Raw genomic sequence first — 27,354 nt, 5'->3', positions numbered from 1 at the left:
TGTTACTCCTCTATATGTACAGTGCCTTGCAAAAGTATTCATCCCCCTTGGTGTTTGTCCTGTTTTGTAGCATTACAAGCTGGAATTAAAATGGATTTTTGGGGGGTTAGCACCATTTGATTTACACAACATGCCTACAACTTTAAAGGTGCAAATTGTTGTTTTATTGTGACAAACAATAATTAAAATAAAAAAATAAAAAAATCTGGAGTGCACATAGGTATTCACCCCCTTTCGTATGAAACCCCTAAATAAGAGCTGGTCCAACAAATTCACTTCATAAGTCACATAATTAGTTGATTAAGATTCACCTGTGTGTAATCAAAGTGTCACATGATCTGTCACATGATGTCTGTATAAATCAACCTGTTCTGGAAGGACCCTGACTCTGCAACATTACTTAGCAAGCAACATGAAAACCAAGCAGCACTCCAAACAGGTCAGAGACAAAATTGTGGAGAAGTATAGATCAGGGTTGGGTTATAAATTTTTTTTTTTAAATCCCAAACTTTGAATATCCCAGGGAGCACCATTAAATCCATTATAGCAAAATGGAAAGAATATGGCACCACTACAAACCTGACAAGAGAAGGCCGCCCACCAAAACTCACAGACCGGGCAAGGAGGGCATTAATCAGAGATGCAACAAAGACACCAAAAATAACACTGAAGGAGCTGCAAAGATCCACAGCAGAGATGGGAGTATCTGTCCATAGGATCACTTTAAACCATACACTCCACAGAGCAGGGCTTTATGGAAGAGTGGCCAGAAAAAGTCACTGCTGAAGAAAACCCGTTTGGAGTTTGCCCAACAGCATATGGCAGACTCCCCAAACACATGGAAGATGATTCTCTGGTCAAATGAGACTAAAATTGATTTTTTTTTTTTTGCTATCATGGGGAATGCCATGTGTGGCACAAACCCAACACCTTGAGAACAACATTCCTACAGTGAAGCATGGTGGTGGCAGCATCATGCTGTGGGGATATTTTTCATCTGCAGGGACAGGAAAGCTGGTCAGGACTGAAGGAAAAATGGATGGCACTAAATACAGGGCAATTCTGGAGGAAAACCTGTTTGAGTCGGCCAGAGGTTTGAAACTGGGATGAAGGTTCACATTCCAGCAGGACAATGACCCTAAACATACTGCTAAAGCTACACTGGAATGGTTTAAAGGGAAACATTTAAATGTTTGATTGGAATGGCCTAATCAAAGCCCAGATCTCAATCCAATTGAGAATCTGTGGCATAACTTGAAGATTGCTGTACACCAACGCAACCTATCTAACTTGAAGGAGTTGGAGCAGTTTTGCCTTGAGGAATGGGCAAAAATCCCAGTGGCTAGATGTGCTAAGCTAATAAAGACATACCTCAAGAGACTTACAGCTATAACTGCAGCAAAAGGTGGCTCTACAAGTATTGACTTTGGGGGGTGAATACCTGTACACACTCCAGATTTGTGGTTTTTCATCTTAAATATTGTTCATGTCACAATAAAGCAACAATTTTCACCTTTAAAGTTGTAGGCATGTTGTGTAAATCAAATGGCACTAACTCCCAAAAATCCATTTTAATTCCAGCTTGTAATGTGACAAAACAGGACAAACACCAAGGGGGATGAATATTTTTGCGAGACACTGTAAATGTCCTTTTCCTGCTTGTAGTTTTTGGGAGAGTGAAGTTGTATGTGGATTGTCTTGTAGAATATTTATGAACTGTGTTTAAGTAGGAATTACAAGCCTGATAGATTTTAATATTGTTTCCAAAAGCATCACAGTACAGAATCAGAGCTGACCGTCACAGTCAATAATATACTACTTGTATCAGATTTTGCCAATGTTTTCATTTCATTGTGACTCTGCTATTTAAATGGACAGACCTAAAAACAGAGGTGGTTTACAAGTTCCTGCCCGTCTTCAAAGCAATAAAAGTACAAATACAATATAGGTGTCCGATAAGGACAGGTCATTCACAAACAATATGGTAGCTTTCATTTATACACTGAAAGGTAAAGCCTCAGCTAGGTCAGCACACCCCAGCCCATGTCTTAACCAGGAAATCAGGATCAGTCCCAGCTCAACTGCTATAGTAGTTCTTGTTATTATAGTTCTTTTAATTTTGGCGTAGATACATGAATTTATAGTTATTTAATAACAATAGTAACCTTGAGTTCATAGTTTTGGTTTATTATAACAAATTTAAATGTTTTGAACATTATTATTACCTACTGAATACATAAATGTAAAATAAGTATGTACTTAACTGGATCTTTTAAGGGCAGGGTAATGTATGGATATGCTAATTAAAAAAAAAAAAAGACTCGAGTTATGACTTTACCTTATAGGCTTCTGCACCATGGATGATGGCCTTCATGGAGTCTGACATTTTGTCTCTTTCAGCCTTCAAAGCCTCCAATTCTTCTTTTAGTCTCGCTGCCTACATTGGCGGAATGATTTACATATTTTTTTATTTAAAAACCTGATTTTCAACAGCACAAAAAGTCTGATGCAGAGTTTCAATTTACCCAACAAGAACAACATAGTACACTGCAATCCTGCTATAACAAACTCTTATAATGAACTTTCACATATAAACAAACTAAATTTGTGCCCCTCACCTTTAGTGACAGAGTCGGAGTCTTTGTTTGTTTAAAAATAAATAAATAAAAAATTAAAATTTAAAAAAAAAAAAATCAAATCACTGGGTCACGTTGGCGCTCAGAGCACACAGCACCATTAGGACTAATTCCAGTACTATGCACCTGTTCCGGATTAGAGCGCAATCACAGCGCACACTTATAAGGACTCTCTAAACACACAGACCTGGTGAAGTACACACGCTGTACCTCATGTCTCACATTACCAAGTCTTGTATCTGTGTACTGCACCTTTTGGGTTTTGACTTTGTTTTGCGTATTTGGACTCTGCCTTTTGTCTTTGCCTCAATCATTCCATTTGTACCCCACATGACCATTGCCCATTTCACGACCCTGTCTTTGTCTTACACTTTTAATAATAATAATAATAATAATAATAATAATCCATTATCTGTAGCCGCTTATCCTGTTCTACAGGGTCGCAGGCAAGCTGGAGCCTATCCCAGCTGACTATGGGCGAGAGGCAGGGTACACCCTGGATAAGTCGCCAGGTCATCGCAGGGCTGACACCGAGACAAACAACCATTCACACTCACACCTACAGTCAATTTAGAGCCACCAATTAACCTAACCTGCATGTCTTTGGACTGTGGGGGAAACCAGAGCACCCGGAGGAAACCCACGCGGACACGGGGAGAACATGCAAACTCCACACAGAAAGGCCCTTGCCAGCCACGGGGCTCGAACCCAGGACCTTCTTGCTGTGAGGCGACAGTGCTAACCACTACAGCACCGTGCCACCCAATAATAATAATAATAAAGTTCAATTTAGTGCCTCTCTCACACCCAAGGTCACTTTACAATTTGGGGAAAAAAATAAATAAATAAAAGTCCACCAAGAGGGTAAGGCTGTAATTCCAATGCCATAGCTATTCACAGTCCCACCAAAAGGTGCACAAAGATAAATCCCACATTGCCTGCACAGCCGCCGCGATGCCACCTGGCAACATTGCTCAGAACACCGCGCCAAGCACAGAAGCACTGCCACACAAAGCGCTGGACAACCCTGATGTTAAAAGAGCAAGGAGCTCACTGCAGTCCATGGCGAGGAGCACAGGTATCACCCACAGCGGCCCAAGGCCTGAAGGGAACCGATGGTCAAAACCGGGTCCGGAGCTACGCCACAACCGGCAGAGGGGGGGGAAAAAAACAAAACAAAACATTCAAACAACTATACAAGCACAAAAACAAAAAGCTCCAGTGAGAAGCGGCAGAGCGTACTCTCAACCAGAAACGGAAATAATGTCCAAGCTTTTGAACTGTTTGCCTGCCTGTTTGTAAATAAACACTCTTCCTGCAATGACCTCTGTCACTCGCCTGCTTACATGACACACTGAGCCATGCACTCCTCTTCCCACCAGATACAACAAATAAGTAATCAAGTCTGCAGTCAAGTTAACAATACGTGTTAATACCATAAAACAAAGGCTTAACGAGCCTCGCTTAGGGTGAATGGACAGAGGAAGAAAACACATTATAAACAGACATTCAAGTCCAATTAAAAATAGTAAGAGAATAGAAAAAAAGATAAAATAGAATAAGACAGATAAAATACAGGAAAAAAAGTTACAGTGCAGAGCAAGGAATTAATCAAAAGCCTTGAATTCGGTTTAATAAAGGCCCGGTCCCACTGGCCGATGGACACAAAATGTATGCAAAAAGGACACAGCGGACGAGCAAAATTTCGGGGGTGGCTCTATCCGTTTTCATCCGCTCCAGAAATGGACAAAATTGGCGAAAATTTGCGAAAACAGAACGGAAAAGAACGGACGTGGGTAGTATATAGCGGGGATGTTAAACGCATGTTCATAGGAAGCCTAGTGGATGAAAGCGGATGGAAGTGGATGACAGCTCCGAAGGGATTACCGGTGATAACTGAGAAGCGGACGCATAGCAGAAAGAGCGGATGCATAGCGGATGAAGGGGATGCATCACGTACGCCTAACGGAAACAAAGGGGATGTTGCGCGGATGTATATCGGATGCAGACCGTTCACTGCGCATGCAGGGGGTATGAATTGCGTCTGCTCCGCGGATATAAAGGGATGCAGCACGCACGCCGTCAGCATAAAGCGGAAAGACGTGCTGGCGGCTACATCGATACATCTCTACTACTAGATGATTTTCTCCCCCTTTTTATACAAAATATCGATTGTCCGCTAGGTGTCCTTCTACATACTCTAGACCAGGGGTGGCCAACCAGTTGGAGACCAAGAGCCACATTTTTTACTGTATTACCGCAAAGAGCCACATCATACACATGGGCACACGAACATCACCCATCTCTTCCTCTCTCTCTCACACACACCCCTCTGCTCAGCCAGATTAATAGTAAATGTCACACGCCAACATGAGAGAAATTTACTCCTTCAGTCAGTACTAATACCACAGGCCAGTCATTTACAGCAATCAATATTGTGTGCACTTACTATGCATGTTGCTTAGTGGGACTTCTGACATTCCTTGCCTTGAACAATCCTCTTCAAATCTGGCTTGTATTCCGTCATTGCCACTCGAAGCAGTTCTTTCACATGGGTGTCAGTCAGAACAGAACGATGCTTTGACTTCACATGTTTCATGGTAGAGAACACAGACTCGCAGACGTATGTTGACCCAAACATTGACAGTATCTTAAGCGCAGCCCGTTTCACATTCGGGTATTTTTCCAATGGCACACTTTTCCAAAACTCAATGGTGCCTTCCCTCAAAACAGGTTTCAGTTGGTCTTCCTCACGAAGATCGATCATCTCCAACTCAGCCGCAGCCTCATCTGTGACAAGCGGGGCTTTCACACAGTCCGTCTCCGCATTGAATGGGTCGACGAGGAACGTAATCTGTGGCCTTTTCAGTTGCATATCACGGAACCGGGTTACAAAGCTTTCGTGCAGGTTTTCAATTAGTGTTGCATATCTGGCTCCTTGCTTATTCAGGGAGGCGGGAAGCTTTGAAATGAGCTAATGACGACTGACATATAAGGCAGAATGGCTTGCCATTACGTTCAACAAAAAAGTATAAACTCTCCTACTCTGTTAAAAATGTCCTATGTTCGTCTTCATATTTTAGTTTTGCTGTGCATTTTTTCATTGCCATTTTGAGAGGCTACTTGACACAAGATACACCTTGCCCAAAAACTTAGCGATAAAGGCTACGTTCACACTGCAGGCTGAAGTGACTCAAATCCGATCTTTTCGCCCATATGTGACCTGTATCCGATCTTTTATTGACAATATGAACGACACAGATCCGATTTTGTCAAATCCGACCCAGGCCGTTTGGATATGTGGTGCTAATTCCGATTCCTATCCGCTCTTTTCATATGCGACTTCAGTCTGAACCGCCAGGTCGCATTCATCCGACTTACACGTCATCAACAAGCCACAAACGTCACTATTCTGCGCTGAAGTAGGCGGCGGGTCTCTCAAAAAAGTTACAACAACATGGCGCATGACCACGGGCGCAGATAGAGGGTGGGACGAGTCATATTTAAATTCACCTCGCTCGGTCCCCCCCACTTATAGGGAGGAAAAAACGTCTATGCTGTCTTTCTTTGCATAAGGCAAACCTCACGGAAAAATCAAAAGACTAATTACCATTCGGTTTATTGAGGTGCACGGCAGTGTATACATAGTTGCAACAACTCACATAAAACAAAACAAAGACTGATATTCGGTTGGTTGAGCTGCGCAGACTGCACAGGTTGCGAGCTCGAGCTTGGTTGCTATGGTTACTAACAACAAGTTTGACAGGCATATCGGGGTTGGGGTTGGTTTGCTGGCAGCTTTGTCCCCCCCAGTTTTTTGTCCCCCCCCAGTTCAAAAAACGTATCTGCGCCCCTGCGCATGACATCAATGCGAGGGATGCTTCGGGCTGTGAAGGTTCTGAATCTTCTCAATGGAGGGACGCAGAGGTTAGGGAGCTGATTTCCATTTGGGGGGATGCAGCTATTCAAGCTAGATTGGATGGGTCATACCGCAACCGGGCGGTTTTACTTCCGTAAACACTGCCCGTGCTCACTGCGTGTGACGTCGTCGTATCCTGCAGTGCGCATGCGGAACACTTTTAGGTCGCTTTTCGTTCATACTGAGGATCACATGCAAGTCGCATATATTTGTTAATGTGAACGACCTCACAAAAAAATCGGAATTGAGCATTAAGCCTTGCAGTGTGAACGTAGCGTATCTCACGCACATGCGCATTTGACATGACCTGAAAATACCGTAACATACCCAAGCAAAGCGAAGATGCATTTGACGAAAATACCATACTGAAACCAAGCAAAGCGCACACGCACATAAAAAAAAAAAACCCACAAACTTTGATATGAACGTAAGAGCCGCATGACACCGGGCAAAGAGCCGCATGCGGCTCGCGAGCCGCGGGTTGGCCACCCCCGCTCTAGACATACTCCAGACATCCTAAATATACGAGATACATCCCAGACATAAACGCTTTGTCCGTTTTGAATACTTTATATACGAGATGCATACGCTTACATCCTTTCTATTTCCGTGCTACTAACGATGAATAGACGTTTCATGTACCTTATCTTTCCTCCCTCTTTCCGTTTTCAGCTGCAGCGGATGTGAGTTGCGAGGATGCCCAGAGGATGCAGAGAGGATACAGCAGACGTTTAACGGATGATAACGGACATAGAACGTTTGTTGCTCGTATATGTCGCGGATTTACATCGTACACAGCGGAAAGTTCATCCGTTCTAAAAGTTTTGTGCAGCTCAAAACTTTTTGCGCGGATGAAATCACAGTGGACGGATGCTCGATGGATAGAGCGTATGAAGCACGTATGCAATGAGTACACAACGGATGCATAGCGTTTTCCAATGGATGGCAAAGATTTTTTTACGTTTTACATCCTCTTTGCATCCGTAAGTGCAGTGGGACCGGGCCTTAAAAGGCAGCGGCAAAGAAGAAAGTATTCAGCCTTGATTTAAAAGAACTGAAAGATGCAGCAGACACAAAGTATTTTGGGTTTATTAAATCAGTATAATATGGATTTATCACAAAAACGTATGCATGTGTTTATTATTTTGAAAACCCACCAGCCAAATGATCTGGCACGTTTTAATTGTGCGACAGTAATGACATAACAGCGTGGCGGAGTAGTGTATTTTCATTTTACCAATGAGCTCACTATGTACCGTATATAGTCTTCTATATAGAATTCCCTAGATAGTGAGTAAGAAGTAGTGAATTAGAGAGTGATTTCAGACATAGCACTAGTTAAAGCGTACCAGCGGCGTTTTTATGGCTACGTTTACATTAGACCGTATCTGTCTCGTTTTCTTCGCGGATGCACTGTCCGTTTACATTAAACCCCCTGGAAAAGCCAGGAAACGGGAATCCGCCAGCGTCCACGTATTCAATCTAGATCGTATCTGGTCCGGTGCTGTGTAAACATTCAGAATACGCGAATACGCTGTGCTGAGCTCTAGCTGGCGTCTCATTGGACAACGTCACTGTGACATCCACCTTCCTGATTCGCTGGCGTTGGTCATGTGACGCGACTGCTGAAAAACGGCGCGGACTTCCGCCTTGTATCACCTTTCATTAAAGAGTATAAAAGTATGAAAATACTGCAAATACTGATGCAAATACTGCCCATTATGTAGTTATGATTGTCTTTAGGCTTGCCATCCTTCCACTTGCAAGTGGTAAGTGATATGCGCCGGGATCTCACACACACCGGCTCAGTCCCGAATCGTGGCTTGTGCACTTCACTCGCACGCTGTGTGAGCTGCGCAGGGCCGGAGTGCGCACCCTCCAGAGGGCACTCGCTGTTCAGGGCGGAGTGATTTGGAGCGCAGGATGCCTGCGGAGCCGAGCGTATCCGCGTATTGGCGTTGCTATGTGCACGGCTAACGGTTTTAGTGTAAACGCGAATCGTTTTAAGAACATTAATCTGATGATCCGCTGATTCGACGTAATGTAAACGTAGCCTAAACCTCCCACCCAAAACCACGGCATAACAAACGACATCAGCGGCGATTTGCAGCACATGAATGAATTGAATGATGAAGAGAAGAAAACATCACGAGTCAGTGTTTGGACATTGAAAACGATACACCAGAAACTGCTGTCATTTCCATAACAAATGAAGAAATCATCGCCTCCGATTGTGATTCTTTAACTCAGTCAGTGAACTGTGATAGTGACTCAGAAGAAGAAATTCATGAGAAGGAGAATGTGGCTAAAATTTTGCATATAATGTGAGTGTTTAGTGTGACAAATGGGTCCGTTTCAATATTAATATTACGAACTTCGGTATAATTAACTATTTGGATGTCCCCTAAGGAGTTCGTTATAGCGGGGTTGCAGTGCAAGTACCATATATTTAAAAAAAAAAAAAAACCAAGTAAGTACCATTCTGCTATATACTAGTTATTGAATACAACACACACACACACACAAAAAAAAAAACACTTCTTAAATGACACGAGAGAGAAAAAGTTCACCCAAAACAAACAGAAATATTACAAACCTCTTTCTTGCTGTTGTCCAGTTCCTTCCGTGCTTTCACAGCTACAGCTTTGAATTTATTCAAACGTTCTTCTTTCTCTTTGCTTTCTTTCTCTAAAAGTTCTACAGAATATGGAAGGAATGAAGCAAGTCATGACAAGGTTGAGCCTTCGTGCCAATATTGTCGTAAAAAGTAAAATACCCACAGTCACAGGTCAAGAACAATTGTCTATCATGTAAAATATATGTAAATGACTATCGGTGGCCTTAAAAGACAAGAGGAAAAATGAATCATGAAAAGGCATGAAGTTTTAAAAACAAGCTCTAATATGAAAGCAGTAAGTCTGAAATAACATTTAATTTATAAGCTACACAGCAACCAACCATCAATAAAACATGCCGACAGAAACGTAACAAGAACCCTTAAAAGAGTGACCCTGGAAAAAAGGAAACCAAGACCTGTATACTTCTAACAAAAGGTTAATAGCGCTTCATTTATGTGTCATAAATTGGTCAATTTACAACAACTGGTTGATTAAAGAGAATAACAAGAACGTACCTATTTGCCTCACATTTTCATTGAGTGATGATAGCTTGGATTCCTGAAAGAAAACAATCATAACATTTCGAGATTGTCTCAACAAAGTCATTATATGTAGATTTCTGCTAACACCAGATACGTGTTGAAATTATTATTATTTTGCAATAATTGCCTAATCTTGCTCTACCATATTATACGAGACTCTAAATCAATCATTCAGCGCTTCATGAAATACAACCCCAAATCAGAAAAAGTTGGAACGGTATGTTGACATTGAAATTAAAACTGAAAACCATGATTTGTAAATAATCTTTGACCTGTACTGTACTCAAAACACAACAGCACATTATTGGATCTTTTACCTCATGAATTTTATTCTTGGGTTCCCCCCCCCAAAATAAATACCCATTTCAATTTTGATTCTTGCAACACATTTAAACAAAGGTTGGGACAGTAACGCATTTACCACTTTATCATGTTGCCATTCCTTCTCACAACACTTAAAAGATGTTTAGGGACTGAAGACACCAAGTGTCTTCAGGTGTTATTTTGTCCCATTCTTCCTGCAAACAGGTCTTAAGGTGTGTAACAGTACAGAGACGTCATTGCCATATTTTTCATTTCAAAATTCACCACACATTCTTTATTAGGTACAGAAGGGACAGGCACCCTCTTCTTCCACAGCCATGCCTTTGTAATGTGTGCAGAATGTGGTTTTGCATTGTCTTGTTGAAATCTCCCTGGAAAAGATTGTCATCTTGAAGGCAGCATATGTCGTTCCAAAACCTCAATTAACTATTCTGGATTAATGCACCATCACAGAAGTGTAAGTTACCTTTGCCAAAGGCACTGACAAAACACCATACTATGACACACCCTGGCTTTTTGATTAGTTCCTGGTAACATGGTCCTTTTCGTCTTTGGTGTCTTTTGTGAAGACAATACACGTTTCCACTGTGTGATGGTCCATCCCAGATGCCTCCGAGCCCAGACAAGTCGGCGGCGCTTCTGGACACGGTTAACATAAGGCTTCCTTTTTGGACAGTAAAGTTTTAAATGGCATTTGTGACTGTAACTCCGTATTGTAGCTTGACAAAGGTTTGTCAAAGTAATCTCAAGCCCATGTGGTTCTATCAGCTATAGATGAATGACGGTCCTTGATGCAGTGCCGTCTGAGGGATCGGAGATCATGGGTGTTCAGCTTAGGCTTGAGCCCTTACTCTTTACACACCGAAATTCCTCCAGATTCCTTGAATCGTTTAAAGGTAGACCGCCTTTCAAATTTTTCAAGTGTACGTCATAAAAAGAATCTTCCCTGACACCCAATTATTTTTGTTAAGTGGACCTAAAGCTACTGAATTCGAATCACAGAGTTCCAATTTTATTACATTTTTTTAATAGAACAATTCATGAACCTAGGACCACGTGGCCCTAAATTCTCTGTTTCTTCTTGCTTCACCATGCAGCATACTATGTCATGCATCACGTGGTGGGATTTCCCCATTCGTGCAAGGCACTGTGGGATATAAATCTAAAAGAGGAGAGAAAAATGGAGGACGTGTGCACGAATGAAACGTGAATGACCGACTACAGTAACAGGATGTGAGAAGAAAAGACGTTATGTTGCGAAGGAAAGGAAACGCAGGACCAAACTAATAAATATCGGTGGTCAGCGAGCACCTCGGTGTGATCGGCTGTTCGTTTAGCAACAGAATGAGGTAAATCTCAGTGTATGGTCAAAGGTAAACCTGCAGATGGCAGTAACAACACTGTGGATGCCAGCTGCCGTAAAACCCTAAAGACGAAGAAGATGACGACGATGACTAAGGTAAACCTGCACATGCGCACACGGGCTGCTTGACTGCGCAACGCGAGCGATTTCATGCACATTATTTGCGAGGGAATCCCCTCAAATTAAATAGCTTCCCAGCTACAGAATGGCCTGGGTTTTTTTTGTTTAAGATATTACAGAAATATATCACAATGACCAAATTTCAGAGGGAACTAAATTTCACCGATTTTTATGAAATCGAAAGGCCGTCTAGCTTTAAAGGAACAGTCCACTGTACTTCCATAATGAAATATGCTCTTATCTGAATTGAGACGAGCTGCTCCGTACCTCTCCGAGCTTTGCGCGACCTCCCAGTCAGTCAGACACGCTGTCACTCCTGTTAGCAATGTAGCTAGGCTCAGCATGGCCAATGGTATTTTTTGGGGCTGTAGTTAGATGCGACCAAACTCTTCCGCGTTTTTCCTGTTTACATAGGTTTATATGACCAGTGATTGATACAGATCTCAGTAACAATGCGCTGTCGAAGCGCGCAGAAGGTGTTAGTACACCTGTCATCATAGTGCGGACTTTCCATAGCATAGAAAATCGCTACGTTTCAATTTGTGTAACTGAACTTGTTTCATATCACTGGTCATATAAACCTATGTAAACAGGAAAAACGCGGAAGAGTTTGGTCGCATCTAACTACAGCCCCAAAAAATACCATTGGCCATGCTGAGCCTAGCTACATTGCTAACAGGAGTGACAGCGCGTCTGACTGACTGGGAGGTTGCGCAAAGCTCGGAGAGGTACGGAGCAGCTCGTCTCAATTCAGATAAGAGCATATTTCATTATGGAAGTACGGTGGACTGTTCCTTTAATGATATTATGCACTGCAGAGGGTGAAATATCCAAATCCTTTCATATCTTTCTTTGAGGAACAGTGTTTTTAAACATTCCAATAATTTTCTCACACATTTGTTGACAAACTGGAGATTCTCAATCCATCTTTGCTCCTCGAAGACTAGGCCTTTCCTGGATACTGATTTTGTACCAAATCACAATGACAAATCTCATCTCATCTCATTATCTCTAGCTGCTTTATCCTTCTACAGGGTCGCAGGCAAGCTGGAGCCTATCCCAGCTGACTATGGGCGAAATGCGGGGTACACCCTGGACAAGTCGCCAGGTCATCACAGGGCTGACACATAGACACAGACAACCATTCACACCTACGGTCAATTTAGAGTCACCAGTTAACCTAACCCGCATGTCTTTGGACTGTGGGGGAAACCGGAGCACCCGGAGGAAACCCACGCGGACACGGGGAGAACATGCAAACTCCACACAGAAAGGCCCTCGCCGGCCCCGGGGCTCGAACCCAGAACCTTCTTGCTGTGAGGCGACAGCGCTAACCACTACACCACCGTGCCGCCCCACAATGACAAATCACCTGTTTCAATTCACATCATTATTTAATTGTTTTACTTCATCACTAGATCTAAATTGCCCGTCCCACCTTGTTTTGGAATGTGTTGCAGGCCTGAAATTCAGGAATCGATGTATATTCACAAATGAAATGAAGTTGACCAACAAAACATGAAAAATATATTGGGTTCATTCTGTCTGCAATCAAATACAAGTCAATTTAGAAGTCAATGCTTTGTTTTTATTTGCATTTTTTTCCAAACTGTACTAACTTTTTTTCTGATTTGGCATTGTACCACTGTTCTGTTATTAATACAATGTGTGTTAAATTTTTGTTATATATGCTCAAGCATATTCATCGCTCTTGATGCAAATAAAGAACAAAAATAACCCATGTATGTTATACATGGCAACTACAAACCTGTAAATTGGAAATTTCTTCCTTCAGATGAGCTACTATGGACTCTTTTTCACTTAGCTTCTGTTGAAGGCTTTTCATGTCATCAGTTGCCTGAGCACCACCTTCACCTGCAGGTTCTTCCTGTTCTTGGCTCACTAACCTCCCTGTTATTTCAACCTGCTTATGTTGGTCCCCTTGCAAATGCTCAGTATCTGACAGAACCTCATTTCGACTGGTCTTCTGTAGGTCCCTATTGTCTCTCAGCTCGGCTTGCTGCGATAACTGTACCGTTTTTTCTTCCAACTGCTGTGTTAAGATCAGTTTTTCTTCTTCAATTTTTGACAGTAGATGCTTCAGCAGTACAGAGATGTCTTCTTCTTCGTCTACATTCACAGAGTAATTTTGCTCCAGCATTTCACAGACATTCTTCCGTACATCAGACAGTATTCTTTCATGGGTTTCCATACACCTCTTTAGATCATCCCTTTCTTCAACCACACTCACCAGGTCTCTTTGTTGTTTAATCTTTTCCTCGTTTAACATAATGTAACTCTCTTTTTCTTTGTGAATGCTCGAGAGGAGATTATTCAGCAGTATGGATAGGTCTTCCTCCCCGACGGTTTTCACAGAGTAGTGCTGCTCCAGTATTTCACAGACATGCCTTTGTGAATCCAACAGTTTTCTTTCACTCGTTTCAATAACCTTCTTTAGATCATTCTGCTCATCAGACACAGCTTGCAGGTCATTTTGTAGTTTAGCCTTTTCCTCATTTGACACAATACAGGTTGATTTATCTTCTGCGATTCTGGATAGAAGATGGTTCAGCAGTACAGAGGTGTCTTCTTCTTCGTCTACATTCACAGAGTAATTTTGCTCCAGCATTTCACAGACATTCTTCCGTACATCAGACAGTATTCTTTCATGGGTTTCCATACACCTCTTTAGATCATCCCTTTCTTCAACCACGCTCACCAGGTCTCTTTGTTGTTTAATCTTTTCCTCGTTTAACATAATGTAACTCTCTTTTTCTTTGTGAATGCTCGAGAGGAGATTATTCAACAGTATGGATAGGTCCTCCTCCCCGACGGTTTTCACAGAGTAGTGCTGCTCCAGTATTTCACAGACATGCCTTTGTGTATCCAACAGTTTTCTTTCACTCGTTTCAATAACCTTCTTTAGATCATTCTGCTCATCAGACACAGCTTGCAGGTCATTTTGTAGTTTAGCCTTTTCCTCATTTGACACAATACAGGTTGATTTATCTTCTGCGATTCTGGATAGAAGATGGTTCAGCAGTACAGAGATGTCTTCTTCGTCTACATTCACAGAGTAGTTTTGCTCCAGCATTTCACAGACATTCTTCCGTACATCAGACAGTATTCTTTCATGGGTTTCCATACACCTCTTTAGATCATCCCTTTCTTCAACCACGCTCACCAGGTCTCTTTGTTGTTTAATCTTTTCCTCGTTTAACATAACGTAACTCTCTTTTTCTTTGTGAATGCTCGAGCGGAGATTATTCAGCAGTATGGATAGGTCTTCCTCCCCGACGGTTTTCACAGAGTAGTGCTGCTCCAGTATTTCACAGACATGCCTTTGTGAATCCAACAGTTTTCCTTCACTCGTTTCAATAACCTTCTTTAGATCATTCCGCTCATCAGACACAGCTTGCAGGTCATTTTGTAGTTTAGCCTTTTCCTCATTTGACACAATACAGGTTGATTTATCTTCTGCGATTCTGGATAGAAGATGGTTCAGCAACTCAGAGATGTCTTCCTCTTCGTCTATTTTCATAGAATAGTTCTGTGCAAAAATATTACAGACTTGCTTCTGTGCCTTGGAAAGTTTTTCTTCACTAATCTCCAGCTCCTTTCTTAGATCGTCCCGCTCTTGTAATGCAGACTGGTGGTCTTTTTGCAATTCAGCTATTTCCTCATTTGACTCCGCCGAGTCCTTGACTGAAGTATTGGCCGTTTGATCTTTTTCATGAGCTGAGAAAGAGAGCTGGCTCTCAAACTTAGCTATACAACACGTCAGACTTTTCTTCTCATCTAAGGCACCTTCCAAAGACATTGACAAGTCCTCCAACTTCTGAAGTGTAATTTGGACAGTGTCCATTCCTCCATCCTTCCATTCATCTCGTAGTTTTTCTATGTATGTTAACATTTCTTCAAGTGTCATCTTGTTCTCTTTGTGGACGACGACTTCTTCGTCCTCTGGAACAACGTCCTCCAGCTTTCGCTCTGAATGATCCTGTATTTGCTCTAAGCACTTGAGTTTCTCGATCATACCATCCTTCTCCCTGAGCTTTTCCTCTAACTCCTGAATTGAAATTGCTGCCTGTTCCTTCATGGCATTGTATTTCTTCACAAACTCTGATGTTCTGTCTCCAAGCTCCATCTCAATGTTTCTCAGAATTTCTTTTGTGTGCTCATATTCACTGACGATAGCTTTTTTCTCCTCAGAAAGCACCTTGCACGTGTTTTGAAGATCTTGCACCTCTCGAGCAACCACTTCTTTTTCACGTTCATTACTGGAAATAAGATCAGCATCTAGTTCCTTCCTTTCTGCTTTGTGTAACTCTTTTAATTCTTGAATAATCCGATTATGTTCTTCAAGACATATGGTCTCGTGTGCATTCATGGAATTAACCTCCTTTTCAGGGCCAAGCTCAGCTTCCTCTTTCGTCATTTGCAATTCATTAATCTTGAACTCCAGCTCTTCCTTTTCCATGCTGAACTCCTGCTTTAAATGTTTCAGATCACCCTCAAGTTCCGTCTTAACATTTGTGAGAAAGGTGAGCTCCTCTTTAAGCATTGTATTTTGGGACTGTAAATCATGCAGTGCTAATCTCAATTTGTCCATTTCGTTCTCTGGGTCTTCTAATACTGAGGAACCCAATGTCGTAACCAATTCTGTTGGTTTTTGAGTCTTTCTGTTGAGGTCTTCTTCCTCCTCTTGAACATCCTGGAGGAAGCTCTCTTTAAGTGCTATTTGTTCCGATAGCTCTTCCTGGACCAGCAGCAGTCTCTCCCTCTCCATATCAAACTGTTCAGCATTGATTTCAAGCTGTTCTTCCAGATACCGGACCTCATCTTCATGCTGTGTGTTCAACCTTGAAATAATTTCCTTAAGATTGTCAATATCTTCTTGGGTTTTTTGGAGAGCTATCTGGTGAGTTTCCTTAAGAGTTTCCTTCTCGGTGATCCATTCTTTTTTCGCCAATTCCAGATTCTGCTCCAAGTCCGATATCTTCCTCTCATATTCTTGACGAACTGCTTCGATATTAGAATTGAAGACTTCCTCAAGGCTGTGTCTCTGGATTTCTTCATTTTCGCTTGCTAATTTTTTTAAAAACTCCAACTCCTCTCTGTACTTTGTTTCTGAACTTTCAAACTGCTCTTCCATAAGTTTGATCTTTTCGGCGTGGTCCTTTTCAGCTTGATCCAGTTTCTGCTGGAGAGCAGCCAACGTCTCCCCTGACTCCTGTTGATGAAACGTTAAGTCATTAAAAAAAAAAAAAAAAAAACACTTCAAAATATTCAAGCTAAAACATGGCGAGTAGTAAAGTGCAGGTTTTACTGAGTAACAAGTCCTTCATTTTTTACACTTTTATAAGTCATGTATAAACTATAACTTGTACAGTATTGGACATAACAATACAGCAGTTATTTAGTGCACCACTGTTATCTTTATGTTACAGAGTTCTACATGAGTGCACTGAAGCTATGACTTGATCCACAACATCAAGCATACCGACAGCAACAACATCCCCAATCCTCATGCAATACAGTGATCCCACACAGGAATCTGGAGCTAGACAGTTTGTGCAACTTACCATAGAAACCAATGGAAGATAAAGACAAAGTGGCTTTCAGCAAGATTTTTTTTTTTTAATAGGCCATCACTACAACCAGACCAGCAAGCAAATTACATTCTCAAGAACATGCTCAATTTTATAAAATCACAACTTATGAGGGTACTTCAGAAAGTTCTCGGCCTCACCCGGAAACAAGGGTTATTTTGGGGTATAACTGTGTGCCTTATATCACTGTTCACAAAAACCCAAATGAAAGAAAGGAGAGGAAAGCTTCGAGCTGGCGTGCTGCTGCTCCAGGATGATATACCCGTCCACGCAGCAGTGGTAGAAGCAGCCAAACGTGGCTTTGAACTGCTGCCCCATGCACCTTACTCACCCGAGCTGGCACCGTCTGACTTCTATCCGTTTTCCAAACTGAAATCCTACTTGCGTGGTCACCATTTTCAGAGTCATGATGAAGTCATCCATGCTACTGAGGAGGATCTGGAGGCTCAAGATGTGGCCTTCTTCCACAAAGGGATAGCGAAACTTGAACATCGATGGACCAAGTGCATTGAAGTTAAAGGAGACTATGTTGAAAAACAATGTAAGAATAATCTTTCTCCTGTGACGTTTTCTGGGTGAGGGAGGGTGAGAACCTTCTGAAGTACCCTCATACATACTCAAATTCCAGGTCCGACATCCCTGTGAGGATTCCTCTTGCGCCAGTTCCTTGATGAGACTCTGAGGTATACCTTCAACCAAGTGAGGCGTTACCAGTAGTCAGCTGGTACAGGCAGGACCTGCCCTACCCAAACTATTTTCAATAATCAAGGACAGGCTGTATTGAGCGTATTGATGCTTTTCCAGGTGGCTTATCATAACCCAATGGCAGGACAAAACTCTGACTCATCTTGTTGCCTGCTTCGATTAATTAGCAAGACACTTATGGTGACACACACATGTGGTATGACATGCCACGAATGTCAGTTAACTATCTGATCAGTGTTTACCAGCTACACAAAGATGATCGGCTTCTCAAACACTTAGGAACATGATTCATAAGCTTGTGCATCATGACACAAGAAACTAGGATAACTGGCTCAAGTCATTGTCTTACAATGCCATTAAAATGACCAGGAGAGGTCACCTGGGAAAATGAGTCAGTATAGGTGTGTCTGATCATCAAGGCATTCCTCATCTCCCTTCTGTTCAGACAATACATCACTACAGGGAATAAAGGACACCAATGTGTGGATTACCCACACAGTCACTTAACTTCAGGGTGTTCACAGACAAGGGGCACAGGTTTCCTCTGTCACCAATACAAGTTGGCAACAGGGGCAGCATGGGACAGTGAGGGCAGAAGTGAGTACTGTTTGTGAGTCAGGAAAGGAGTCGAGAATGAGCAGGTACAAATGGCAGGCTTGTAGTACTCGAGTCCAGGACTCAGACTCGAGTCCGACTCATGCCCTAATTTTAAGGATTCGTGACTTGCACTTGTGCATTAACTGCATTCGGACTCATAAATTGGAGACGAGGGCTCTGATTTTTTTCTTTATTTTTTGTAACATGCCATAATAATTTGGCATAAAATGTTTATTTCTACATTAATTTTTACACTAATTTTGTGCAAGAGAATGCACATTCACCTGTTCATACATCATGTTCAGGAACACACTAACGTTAATGGTGCTAAAATGCCTGGAGAGAACGCCCCTAGGATTGTCCGCTTTGCTTACACAGACTTCTTATGCAGTGGGGGGGGAGACGCACTGCTATGTGTTCCACATGTAGAAGAACTTTCGAGGAGACGACGGGGACAACCTCGAACTTCAATCGTCATTTGGAAAGACTCCACCCAGAGAAGGAAGTGACCCGCTATGTTCATTGCCCTGTTGATAGCGGGGTTTTCTTGCTGAGCGATGAACTAGCTAGTGTTAACCCTCTCTCATGTTATTTGCCCTGTTGATAGTGGGCGGGGCTTGCTGAATAATGAACAAGCTTTTTATCTGTAGCCTATTAACTAAAATGGGGCAGTCAAGCAGTAACATTAGTCCAATACAATAGCAGAGACAGTTTCACATAAAGGCAGCAACAGCCACCGTCAAATGGTGCAGTTGGAGTCTTGTTCTTGGACTTGACTCAAAATTTTCTTTAATGACTTGAACGTGACTCGGACTTGAACAGTGGGGACTCAAGACTAGACTCGGACTCAAGATTTAGTGACTCGACGACAGCACTGACAAACGGAGTGCTTGCACCTTTGCGCAGTTGAACAAAACTATTCATCCTGCACTGCAGTGAGAGGAGGGATGTAGACAGCTCCAGCTCCAACTTACCTCTCTTTGATTTCTCAGGGTTTCATTTTCTTTACGTAGTAACACAAGCATCTGCTGAGTCTCTGCTTTCTCAAGCAAAACAGCATCCATTCTCTCAGTCAGCTCCTGTTTCAGAAGAAGTGTTATCAGAGCATAAAGCATAAATGGAACACAAATGTTCTTCTGCAGCTTTGCCTGCGTCTACATGACCATTAACTTGTTAGCTCATAATTTATCCATCCATCCATCCATTATCTAGACCGCTTACCCTTCAGGATCATGTGGGGGAAGCTAGAGCAAATATCAAATCCCAGCTGACTTTGGGTGAGAAGCAGGGTTCATCCTGGGCAGATCAGCAATCATTCACAGGGCTAACTGATACCCCTTTTCAACCAACAGGGAACAGGTTCTTGAACTGGTTCTGTTCAGGATTGTTTGATCCTTGATGCCAGCTAGAGAACCAGCCCACGTTTTCACCAGTTTTGAACAGACCCGAATCAAGGTTCTCAAAATCAAGGATGTGTCATGAACGGAGGGCGCTGAACAGCTCACATTGGGAGTAAACAGTAATAGCAAGATAGTGGAGCGCATTGATTACCTGCGAGCTTTGGTTCTGTTATTTATTTTTATTCCATTTTTTTCTGAAGATGTATCCTTTTCCATTGCTGTGCTCTGCTTCCTCTCCAAACTAATGACACGCCCACTGATGTCATCATGATTCGCGCTGGAAAACCCAGCTACATTTTGGTTCCAGCTGGGAAATGATTTTTCAGGTTCTGAACCAATTTATTTTTGGTCAAAATGCTCTGAATGATTCAAAATTTGGTGCACTAACAAGAACAGAACTCATTTCCTGTTGGTCAAAAAAGGATAACAGAGACAAACAGCTAATCACAGTCACAGGCAATTTAGAGTAGCCTAGGGTATTAGGCAGAAAAAGAAATTTACCAGTCAAAAATAATATTTTATATAATCCTGATAAGCGCCGCAGGTGCGAAGACGAGCGCCGCAGGCGCGAAGTCCCTCTAGGGGGGTCTGGGGGCATGCCCCCCCAGAAAATTTTTGAAATTTAGACTTCATTTCCTGCATTCTAGGACATTTTCAGGGTGAAATGGCGTGTAATTTTTGATCAGAAATATTGCATATTTTTACTTTGTATTTTTTTCAGTTTCACTCCTGAATGTATCAGATGTATGTATGGTGTTTGATTTGGTAACAAAAGTGAAAAGAAAATAAACAACAATGAATTGTATATAATCTTTTGATCTAGTTACAGTATTTAATAAAAAAAAAAAACCAACAGTATTCTATTTTACCATACCCCAATGAACCCCCCTTGTTAATCAATGTATCACACATACCTTTTCTGTCTTTTTGTGGAAAAACGAATCAGTTTTTGTCACATTCAATTTGGGGCGTTTGTTGGGATTCATCTTGATCCAGAAGAGTGAGTCAGCAAAAAAAAATGCGGTTCTCCCGCCAAGAAAGAGGAAACTACAACGCAGGGTGTTTGGCAATTTTCGACCAATCAGAATTCGCGATTTATTCAGTCCGCATGTTACAAGATTCAGTGCGGGCCAAAATGGCGGAAACGATGAAATATTCTGATTTTTCATTTCAAGTTTTCAGTATTTTTCGTATTAAACTGTGTTTCTTACGATTTGTAAATGATGGCGGAACCACACACGGACTGGCCATCGGGAGTAGCGGGAGTTTTCCCAGTGGGCCGGTGGTTCAGTGTGGGCCGGCGGAGAAAAAAAAAAAAAAAAAACAGTTGCGCGCTGGCCTTTAATATGATAAGCAATGTTAACAGTTTGTTAAAGAAACTGTTAACATTGCTTATCATATTAAAGGCCAGTGCGCAACTGTAATAAGCAATGTTAACAGTTTGTTAAAGAAACTGTTAACATTGCTTATCATATTAAAGGCCAGCGATGTTAACAGTTTCTTTAACAAACTGTTAACATTGCTTATCATATTAAAGGCCAGCGCGCAACTGTAATAAGCAATGTTAACAGTTTGTTAAAGAAACTGTTAACATTGCTTATCATATTAAAGGCCAGCGCGCAACTGTTTTTTTTTTTTTTTTTTTTTCTCCGCCGGCCCACGCTGAACCACCAGCCCACCGGGAAAACTCCCGCTACTCCCGATGGCCAGTCCGTGTGTGGGCGGAACATAACTGGATTTATCGGATGACATGTGGGAGTATTCATGTGCGAAAATTTTCGGCATTATCGTCCGTTTCAGTATCCGTCTGTGTGTATACTTGCCCGTTGAAATCGGCAATTGCCCGTCAAATTTACGGGTGGACGGGTCTCTGCCTAATACCTTAGAGTAGCCAGTTAACCAAATCCATATGTTTTTTTGTTTGTTTTTTACAGTAGGAGGAAACCCATGCAGGTCATAGAAAGACCCCAGTCAGCTGCAAAGTTTGAACCCAGAACCTTCTTGCTGTGAGGTGACAGCGCTGCTCTACAGTTCTCTCATCTCATTATCTCTAGCCGCTTTATCCTGTTCTACAGGGTCGCAGGCAAGCTGGAGCCTATCTCAGCTGACTACGGGCGAAAGGCAGGGTACACCCTGGACAAGTCGTCAGGTCATCACAGGGCTGACACATAGACACAGACAACCATTCACACTCACATTCACACCTACGGTCAATTTAGAGTCACCAGTTAACCTAACCTGCATGTCTTTGGACTGTGGGGGAAACCGGAGCACCCGGAGGAAACCCACGCAGACACAGGGAGAACATGCAAACTCCGCACAGAAAGGCCCTCGCTGGCCACGGGGCTCGAACCCGGACCTTCTAGCTGTGAGGCGACAGTGCTAACCACTACACCACCATGCCACCCGCTCTACATTTATTTAAAAAAAAAAAATTTAGTATTTTAGTCGCACACAACAGATGCTTACCTGTATTACAGAATCATTGGAAGTCCCACCTTGAAGAGCCTTCAGGGCTTCAACCTTCTTTTCTAAATCTTAAAAGAAAACACCATCACACAGATATGAAAATTAAACTTAATAAATTGAAATTAGAAATAACGGGAATCCAAATAGCATTAAGAGCAAGCGAGTTTCAGTGGGTGAGCGAGTGAGTTTCAGTGTTTCAGTGAGAGTGACAGAGTGCGAGTCAGAATTTCAGTGACTGAGTGAATCAGTGTAAGTGATTGAATCAGAGTGTTAGAGTGTTTCAGTGAGTGAGTGACTGAGCATGAGTGAGTGAGAGTTTCAGTGAGTGAGTCAGAGGGTGAGAGTTTCAATGAGTTACTGAGTCAGAGTGTTTCAGCGAGTGCGTGACTGAGTGAGTCAGAGTGAGTGAGTCAGAGTGAGTGAGTCAGAGTATTAGAGTGTGAGTTTCAGTGAGTGAGTGAGTGAGCATGAGTGAGTGAGAGTTTCAGTGAGTGAGAGTGTGTTTCAGTGACCAAGTGAGTCAGAGTGAGTGAGTGACTGCACGTGAGTGGGAGTGTTTCAGTGAGTGAGACAGTGTGAGTGACACTGTTTCAGTGACTGAGAGACAGAGAGCGTTTCAGTGAGTGAGTCAGAATACGAATGACAGTGTTTCAGTGAGTAAGCGAGTGAGTCAGTGTGAGAGTAAGAGTGTTTCAGTGAGTGAGAGATGACTGAGCAGTAACTGAGTGAGTAATGAGTGAGTGAGTGATGATTGAGTGAGTGACAGTGACTGTGTGAGAGTGAGAAAGTGACAGTGTTTCAGTGTGTGTGACGGAGTCAGAGTGCGAGTGACAGTCTTTCAGTGACTGGGTGAGTGAGTGAGGGATGATTGAGTGAGCAACTGTGAGTGACAGAGTAAATGACTCAGTGCCAGCGACTGAGTCAGTCAGTGAGTGCCAGCGACTGAGTCAGTCAGTGAGTGCCAGCGACTGAGTCAGTCAGTGAGTGCCAGCGACTGAGTCAGTCAGTGAGTGCCAGCGACTGAGTCAGTCAGTGAGTGCCAGCGACTGAGTCAGTCAGTGAGTGCCAGCGACTGAGTCAGTCAGTGAGTGACAGCGACTGAGTCAGTCAGTGAGTGACAGCGACTGAGTCAGTCAGTGAGTGACAGCGACTGAGTCAGTCAGTGAGTGAGTGAGTGCCAGCAACTGAGTGAGTGCCAGCGACTGACAGCAACTGAGTGAGTCAGTGAGGGACGACGACTGAGTGAGGGACTGAGTGAGGGACTGAGTGAGCGACTGAGTGAGCGACTGAGTGAGGGACGGCGAGCGACTGAGTGAGGGACGGCGAGCGACTGAGTGAGGGACGGCGAGCGACTGAGTGAGGGACGGCGAGCGACGGCGACTGAGTGAGGGATGGCGACTGAGTGAGGGACGGCGACTGAGCGAGGGACGGCGACTGAGCGAGTCAGCGAGGGACGGCGACTGAGCGAGGGACGGCGACTGAGCGAGGGACGGCGACTGAGCGAGGGACGGCGACTGAGCGAGTCAGCGAGGGACGGCGACTGAGCGAGGGACGGCGACTGAGCGAGTCAGCGAGGGACGGCGACTGAGCGAGGGACGGCGACTGAGCGAGTCAGCGAGGGACGGCGACTGAGCGAGGGACGGCGACTGAGCGAGTCAGCGAGGGACGGCGACTGAGCGAGGGACGGCGACTGAGCGAGTCAGCGAGGGACGGCGACTGAGCGAGGGACGGCGACTGAGCGAGTCAGCGAGGGACGGCGACTGAGCGAGGGACGGCGACTGAGCGAGTCAGCGAGGGACGGCGACTGAGCAAGGGACGGCGACTGAGCGAGTCAGCGACTGAGGTGGTGTTTACATTAGACCGTATCCGTCTCGTTTTCATCGCGGATGCACTGTCCGTTCACATTAAAACGCCGGGAAACGACTCCACAGGCGGAACAACTTGAATCCGCCAGGGCCCACGTATTCAATCCATTACGTATCTGATCCGGTGCTGTGTAAACATTGAGGAACGAGGATACGCTGTGCTGAGCTCTAGCTGACGTCGTCATTGGACAATGTCACTGTGACATCCACCTTCCTGATTCGCTGGCGTTGGTCATGCCACGTTGGTCATGTGACGCGACTGCTGAAAAACGGCGCGGACTTTCACTTCCTGCTATTTGTCCCGAATCACTGCTCGTGCGCTTCACTCGCGCGCTCTGTGAGCTGCGCAGGGCCGGAGTGCGCACCCTCCAGAGGGCACTCGCTGTTCAGGGCGGAGTGATTTGGAGCGCAGGATGCCTGCGGAGCCGAGCGTATCCGTGTATTGGCGTTGCTGTGTGCACGCGAATCGTGTATTGGCGTTGCTGTGTGCACGCGAATCGTTTTAAAAACGTTAATCTGATGATCCGCGGATACGGTCTAATGCAGGGGTCTTCAATCCTATCCACAAAGGGCCAGTGTGGCTGCAGGCTTTCATTCCAACCAAGCAGGAGCTACACCTGATTTCACTTGTTTAATCATTTCACCCTCGTCTCCAGTCAACAATCAAGTGAGCCTCCAATTTGGCTGTAATGAAAGCCTGCAGCTACACCGTCCCTTTGCGGATAGGATTGAAGACCCCTGGTCTAATGTAAACACCACCTGAGTGAGTCAGCGACTGAGTGAGTCAGCAACTGCCAGCGACTGAGTCAGTGAGTGACAGCGACTCAGTGAGTCAGTGAGTGAGTGACAGTGGCAGAGTGTGAGTGAGTGAGTGAATGCTTGAGTGACAGTGCGTGAGTGAGTGACAGTGCGTGACAGTGCGTGAGTGATTGACAGTGCGTGAGTGAGTGACAGTGCGTGAGTGAGTGACAGTGCGTGAGTGAGTGCTTGAGTGACAGTGACAGTGAGTGAGTGACAGGGAGTGAGTGACAGGGAGTGAGTGACAGGGAGTGAGTGACAGGGAGTGAGTGACAGGGAGTGAGTGACAGAGTGACAGTGAGTGAGTCAGTGACAGTGAGTCAGTGAATGCTTGAGTGACAGTGAGTGAGTCAGTGACAGTGAGTGAGTCAGTGACAGTGAGTGAGTGAATGCTTGAGTGACAGTGAGTGCGAGTGACAGTGAGTGAGTGCTTGAGTGAGTGAGTGAGTGACAGTGAGTGAGTGAGTGCGAGTGACAGTGCGTGAGTGAGTGAATGCTTGAGTGACAGTGAGTGACAGTGCGTGAGTGAGTGAGTGAGTGAGTGAGTGAGTGAGAGTGCGTGAGTGAGTGACAGTGCGTGAGTGAGTGCTTGAGTGACAGTGACAGTGAGTGAGTGACAGTGAGTGAGTGACAGTGAGTGAGTGACAGTGAGTGAGTGAGTGACTGAGTGACAGTGAGTGAGTCAGTGACAGTGAGTCAGTGAATGCTTGAGTGACAGTGAGTGAGTGACTGAGTGACAGTGAGTGAGTCAGTGACAGTGAGTCAGTGAATGCTTGAGTGACAGTGAGTGACTGAGTGACAGTGAGTGAGTCAGTGACAGTGAGTGAGTCAGTGACAGTGAGTGAGTCAGTGACTGAGTGCGAGTGCGTGAGTGAGTGAGTGACTGAGTGCGAGTGACAGTGCGTGAGTGAGTTAGTGAATGCTTGAGTGACAGTGAGTGAGTCAGTGACTGAGTGAGTCAGTGAATGCTTGAGTGACTGAGTGACAGTGAGTGAGTCAGTGACAGTGAGTGAGTGAATGCTTGAGTGACAGTGAGTGAGTCAGTGACTGAGTGAGTCAGTGAATGCTTGAGTGACTGAGTGACAGTGAGTGAGTCAGTGACAGTGAGTGAGTCAGTGACAGTGAGTGAGTGAATGCTTGAGTGACAGTGAGTGCGTGAGTGACAGTGAGTGCGTGCCTGAGTGACAGTGAGTGAGTGAGTGAATGCTTGAGTGAGTGAGTCAGTGACTGAGTGAGTCAGTGAATGCTTGAGTGACAGTGAGTGAGTCAGTGACAGTGAGTGAGTGAATGCTTGAGTGAGTGAGTCAGTGACTGAGTGAGTCAGTGAATGCTTGAGTGACAGTGAGTGAGTCAGTGACAGTGAGTGAGTGAATGCTTGAGTGACAGTGAGTGAGTGAGTGCTTGAGTGACAGTGAGTGAGTGAGTGACAGAGCGAGTGACCCAGTGAGCAAGAGACTGAGTCCCTACCTGCACACTGTGACTTTAACTTATGCATTGCTCCTATTTGCTTTTTTGCAAATTTAATGAGGTCATCTTTAGACAATGTGTCCAGCTTCAGATACATGAGGAAAAAAGTAAACACCATTAGCTGATATGGAAAGCTCAGTATTTCCACATGTAAAGTTTAAAGTAAAATGTTGAATAAATTACCTTCGATTTCCCGGCGCCCGTACATGAAGCGGAGCTGCTGCACTCCACATCCGGTTCCTTCTGTGCACACACAGTCAGATCAATTCCCTGTCTGACACCTGTAGTTTTATAGCCGCAGTATGAATGCAGTGTATTAATATACAGAGAGATGCCTACTCACCTCCATACCGACACACCACTAGTTAATCTCACCACAGTCTAATAATTAATTTTAAAACAACATTCACTATCATATAGTGTGTGCGTATATCTAGATGTATATATTTACACCAAACACGAAGCTTCCCGTAAGTTTAACACTACAGCCAGTGTCTTTATTTCCGCTTTCGTCAGTGAATGCGTCTGGTGGGAAGGCACATATTATATGGTAGGCCATCGGAGTCAAAACCTGTGGCCATATACTGTACTATTGCATACCAAATGTGTCAAAAGTCATCAGATTCCTTGCAGTGCTGAATGATATGATGATGCACCGTAGAGGGTGAAATATCCAACTCCCTTTGTATCTTTCCTTGAGGAATTGTTTTTCAACATTTCAGGAATTTCATCATGCATTTGTTGACAAACTGGAGATCTTCAGCACATCTTTTCTCCTCAAAGACTAGGCCTTACATGGATACTGATTTTGTACCAAATCATGATTAAAAATTACCTGTTGATGTTGTCTGTTTCAAATCACATTATTGTTTTTTAAATGTTTTACCTCAGTACGAGCCCTAAATTGCCCCTGTCCCAA

At 43.8% G+C, this 27,354-nt stretch overlaps 1 protein-coding gene across 1 annotated transcript in view; it reads right to left on the bottom strand.

Moving 5' to 3' along the window:
• LOC132891516 (GRIP and coiled-coil domain-containing protein 2-like) overlaps positions 1-26,939 on the bottom strand; it is an 83,210-nt gene extending 56,271 nt beyond the window's left edge. The window contains 9 exon segments of the mRNA XM_060929178.1: positions 2,339-2,437; positions 9,152-9,252; positions 9,689-9,731; positions 13,291-16,755; positions 19,411-19,515; positions 22,306-22,373; positions 26,436-26,520; positions 26,619-26,678; positions 26,779-26,939. Of these exon segments, the coding sequence (XP_060785161.1) occupies positions 2,339-2,437; positions 9,152-9,252; positions 9,689-9,731; positions 13,291-16,755; positions 19,411-19,515; positions 22,306-22,373; positions 26,436-26,520; positions 26,619-26,678; positions 26,779-26,784 (4,032 nt within the window). The 5' untranslated portion in view covers positions 26,785-26,939.
• Between the last annotated feature and the right edge of the window lie 415 nt (positions 26,940-27,354).

The sequence above is a fragment of the Neoarius graeffei genome, chromosome 9, assembly GCF_027579695.1.
Source record: "Neoarius graeffei isolate fNeoGra1 chromosome 9, fNeoGra1.pri, whole genome shotgun sequence".
Taxonomy (NCBI): Eukaryota; Metazoa; Chordata; class Actinopteri; order Siluriformes; family Ariidae; genus Neoarius; species Neoarius graeffei.
The sequence above is the reverse complement of the archived record's forward strand: the minus strand, read 5'-3'. Positions and strand labels throughout refer to the sequence as shown.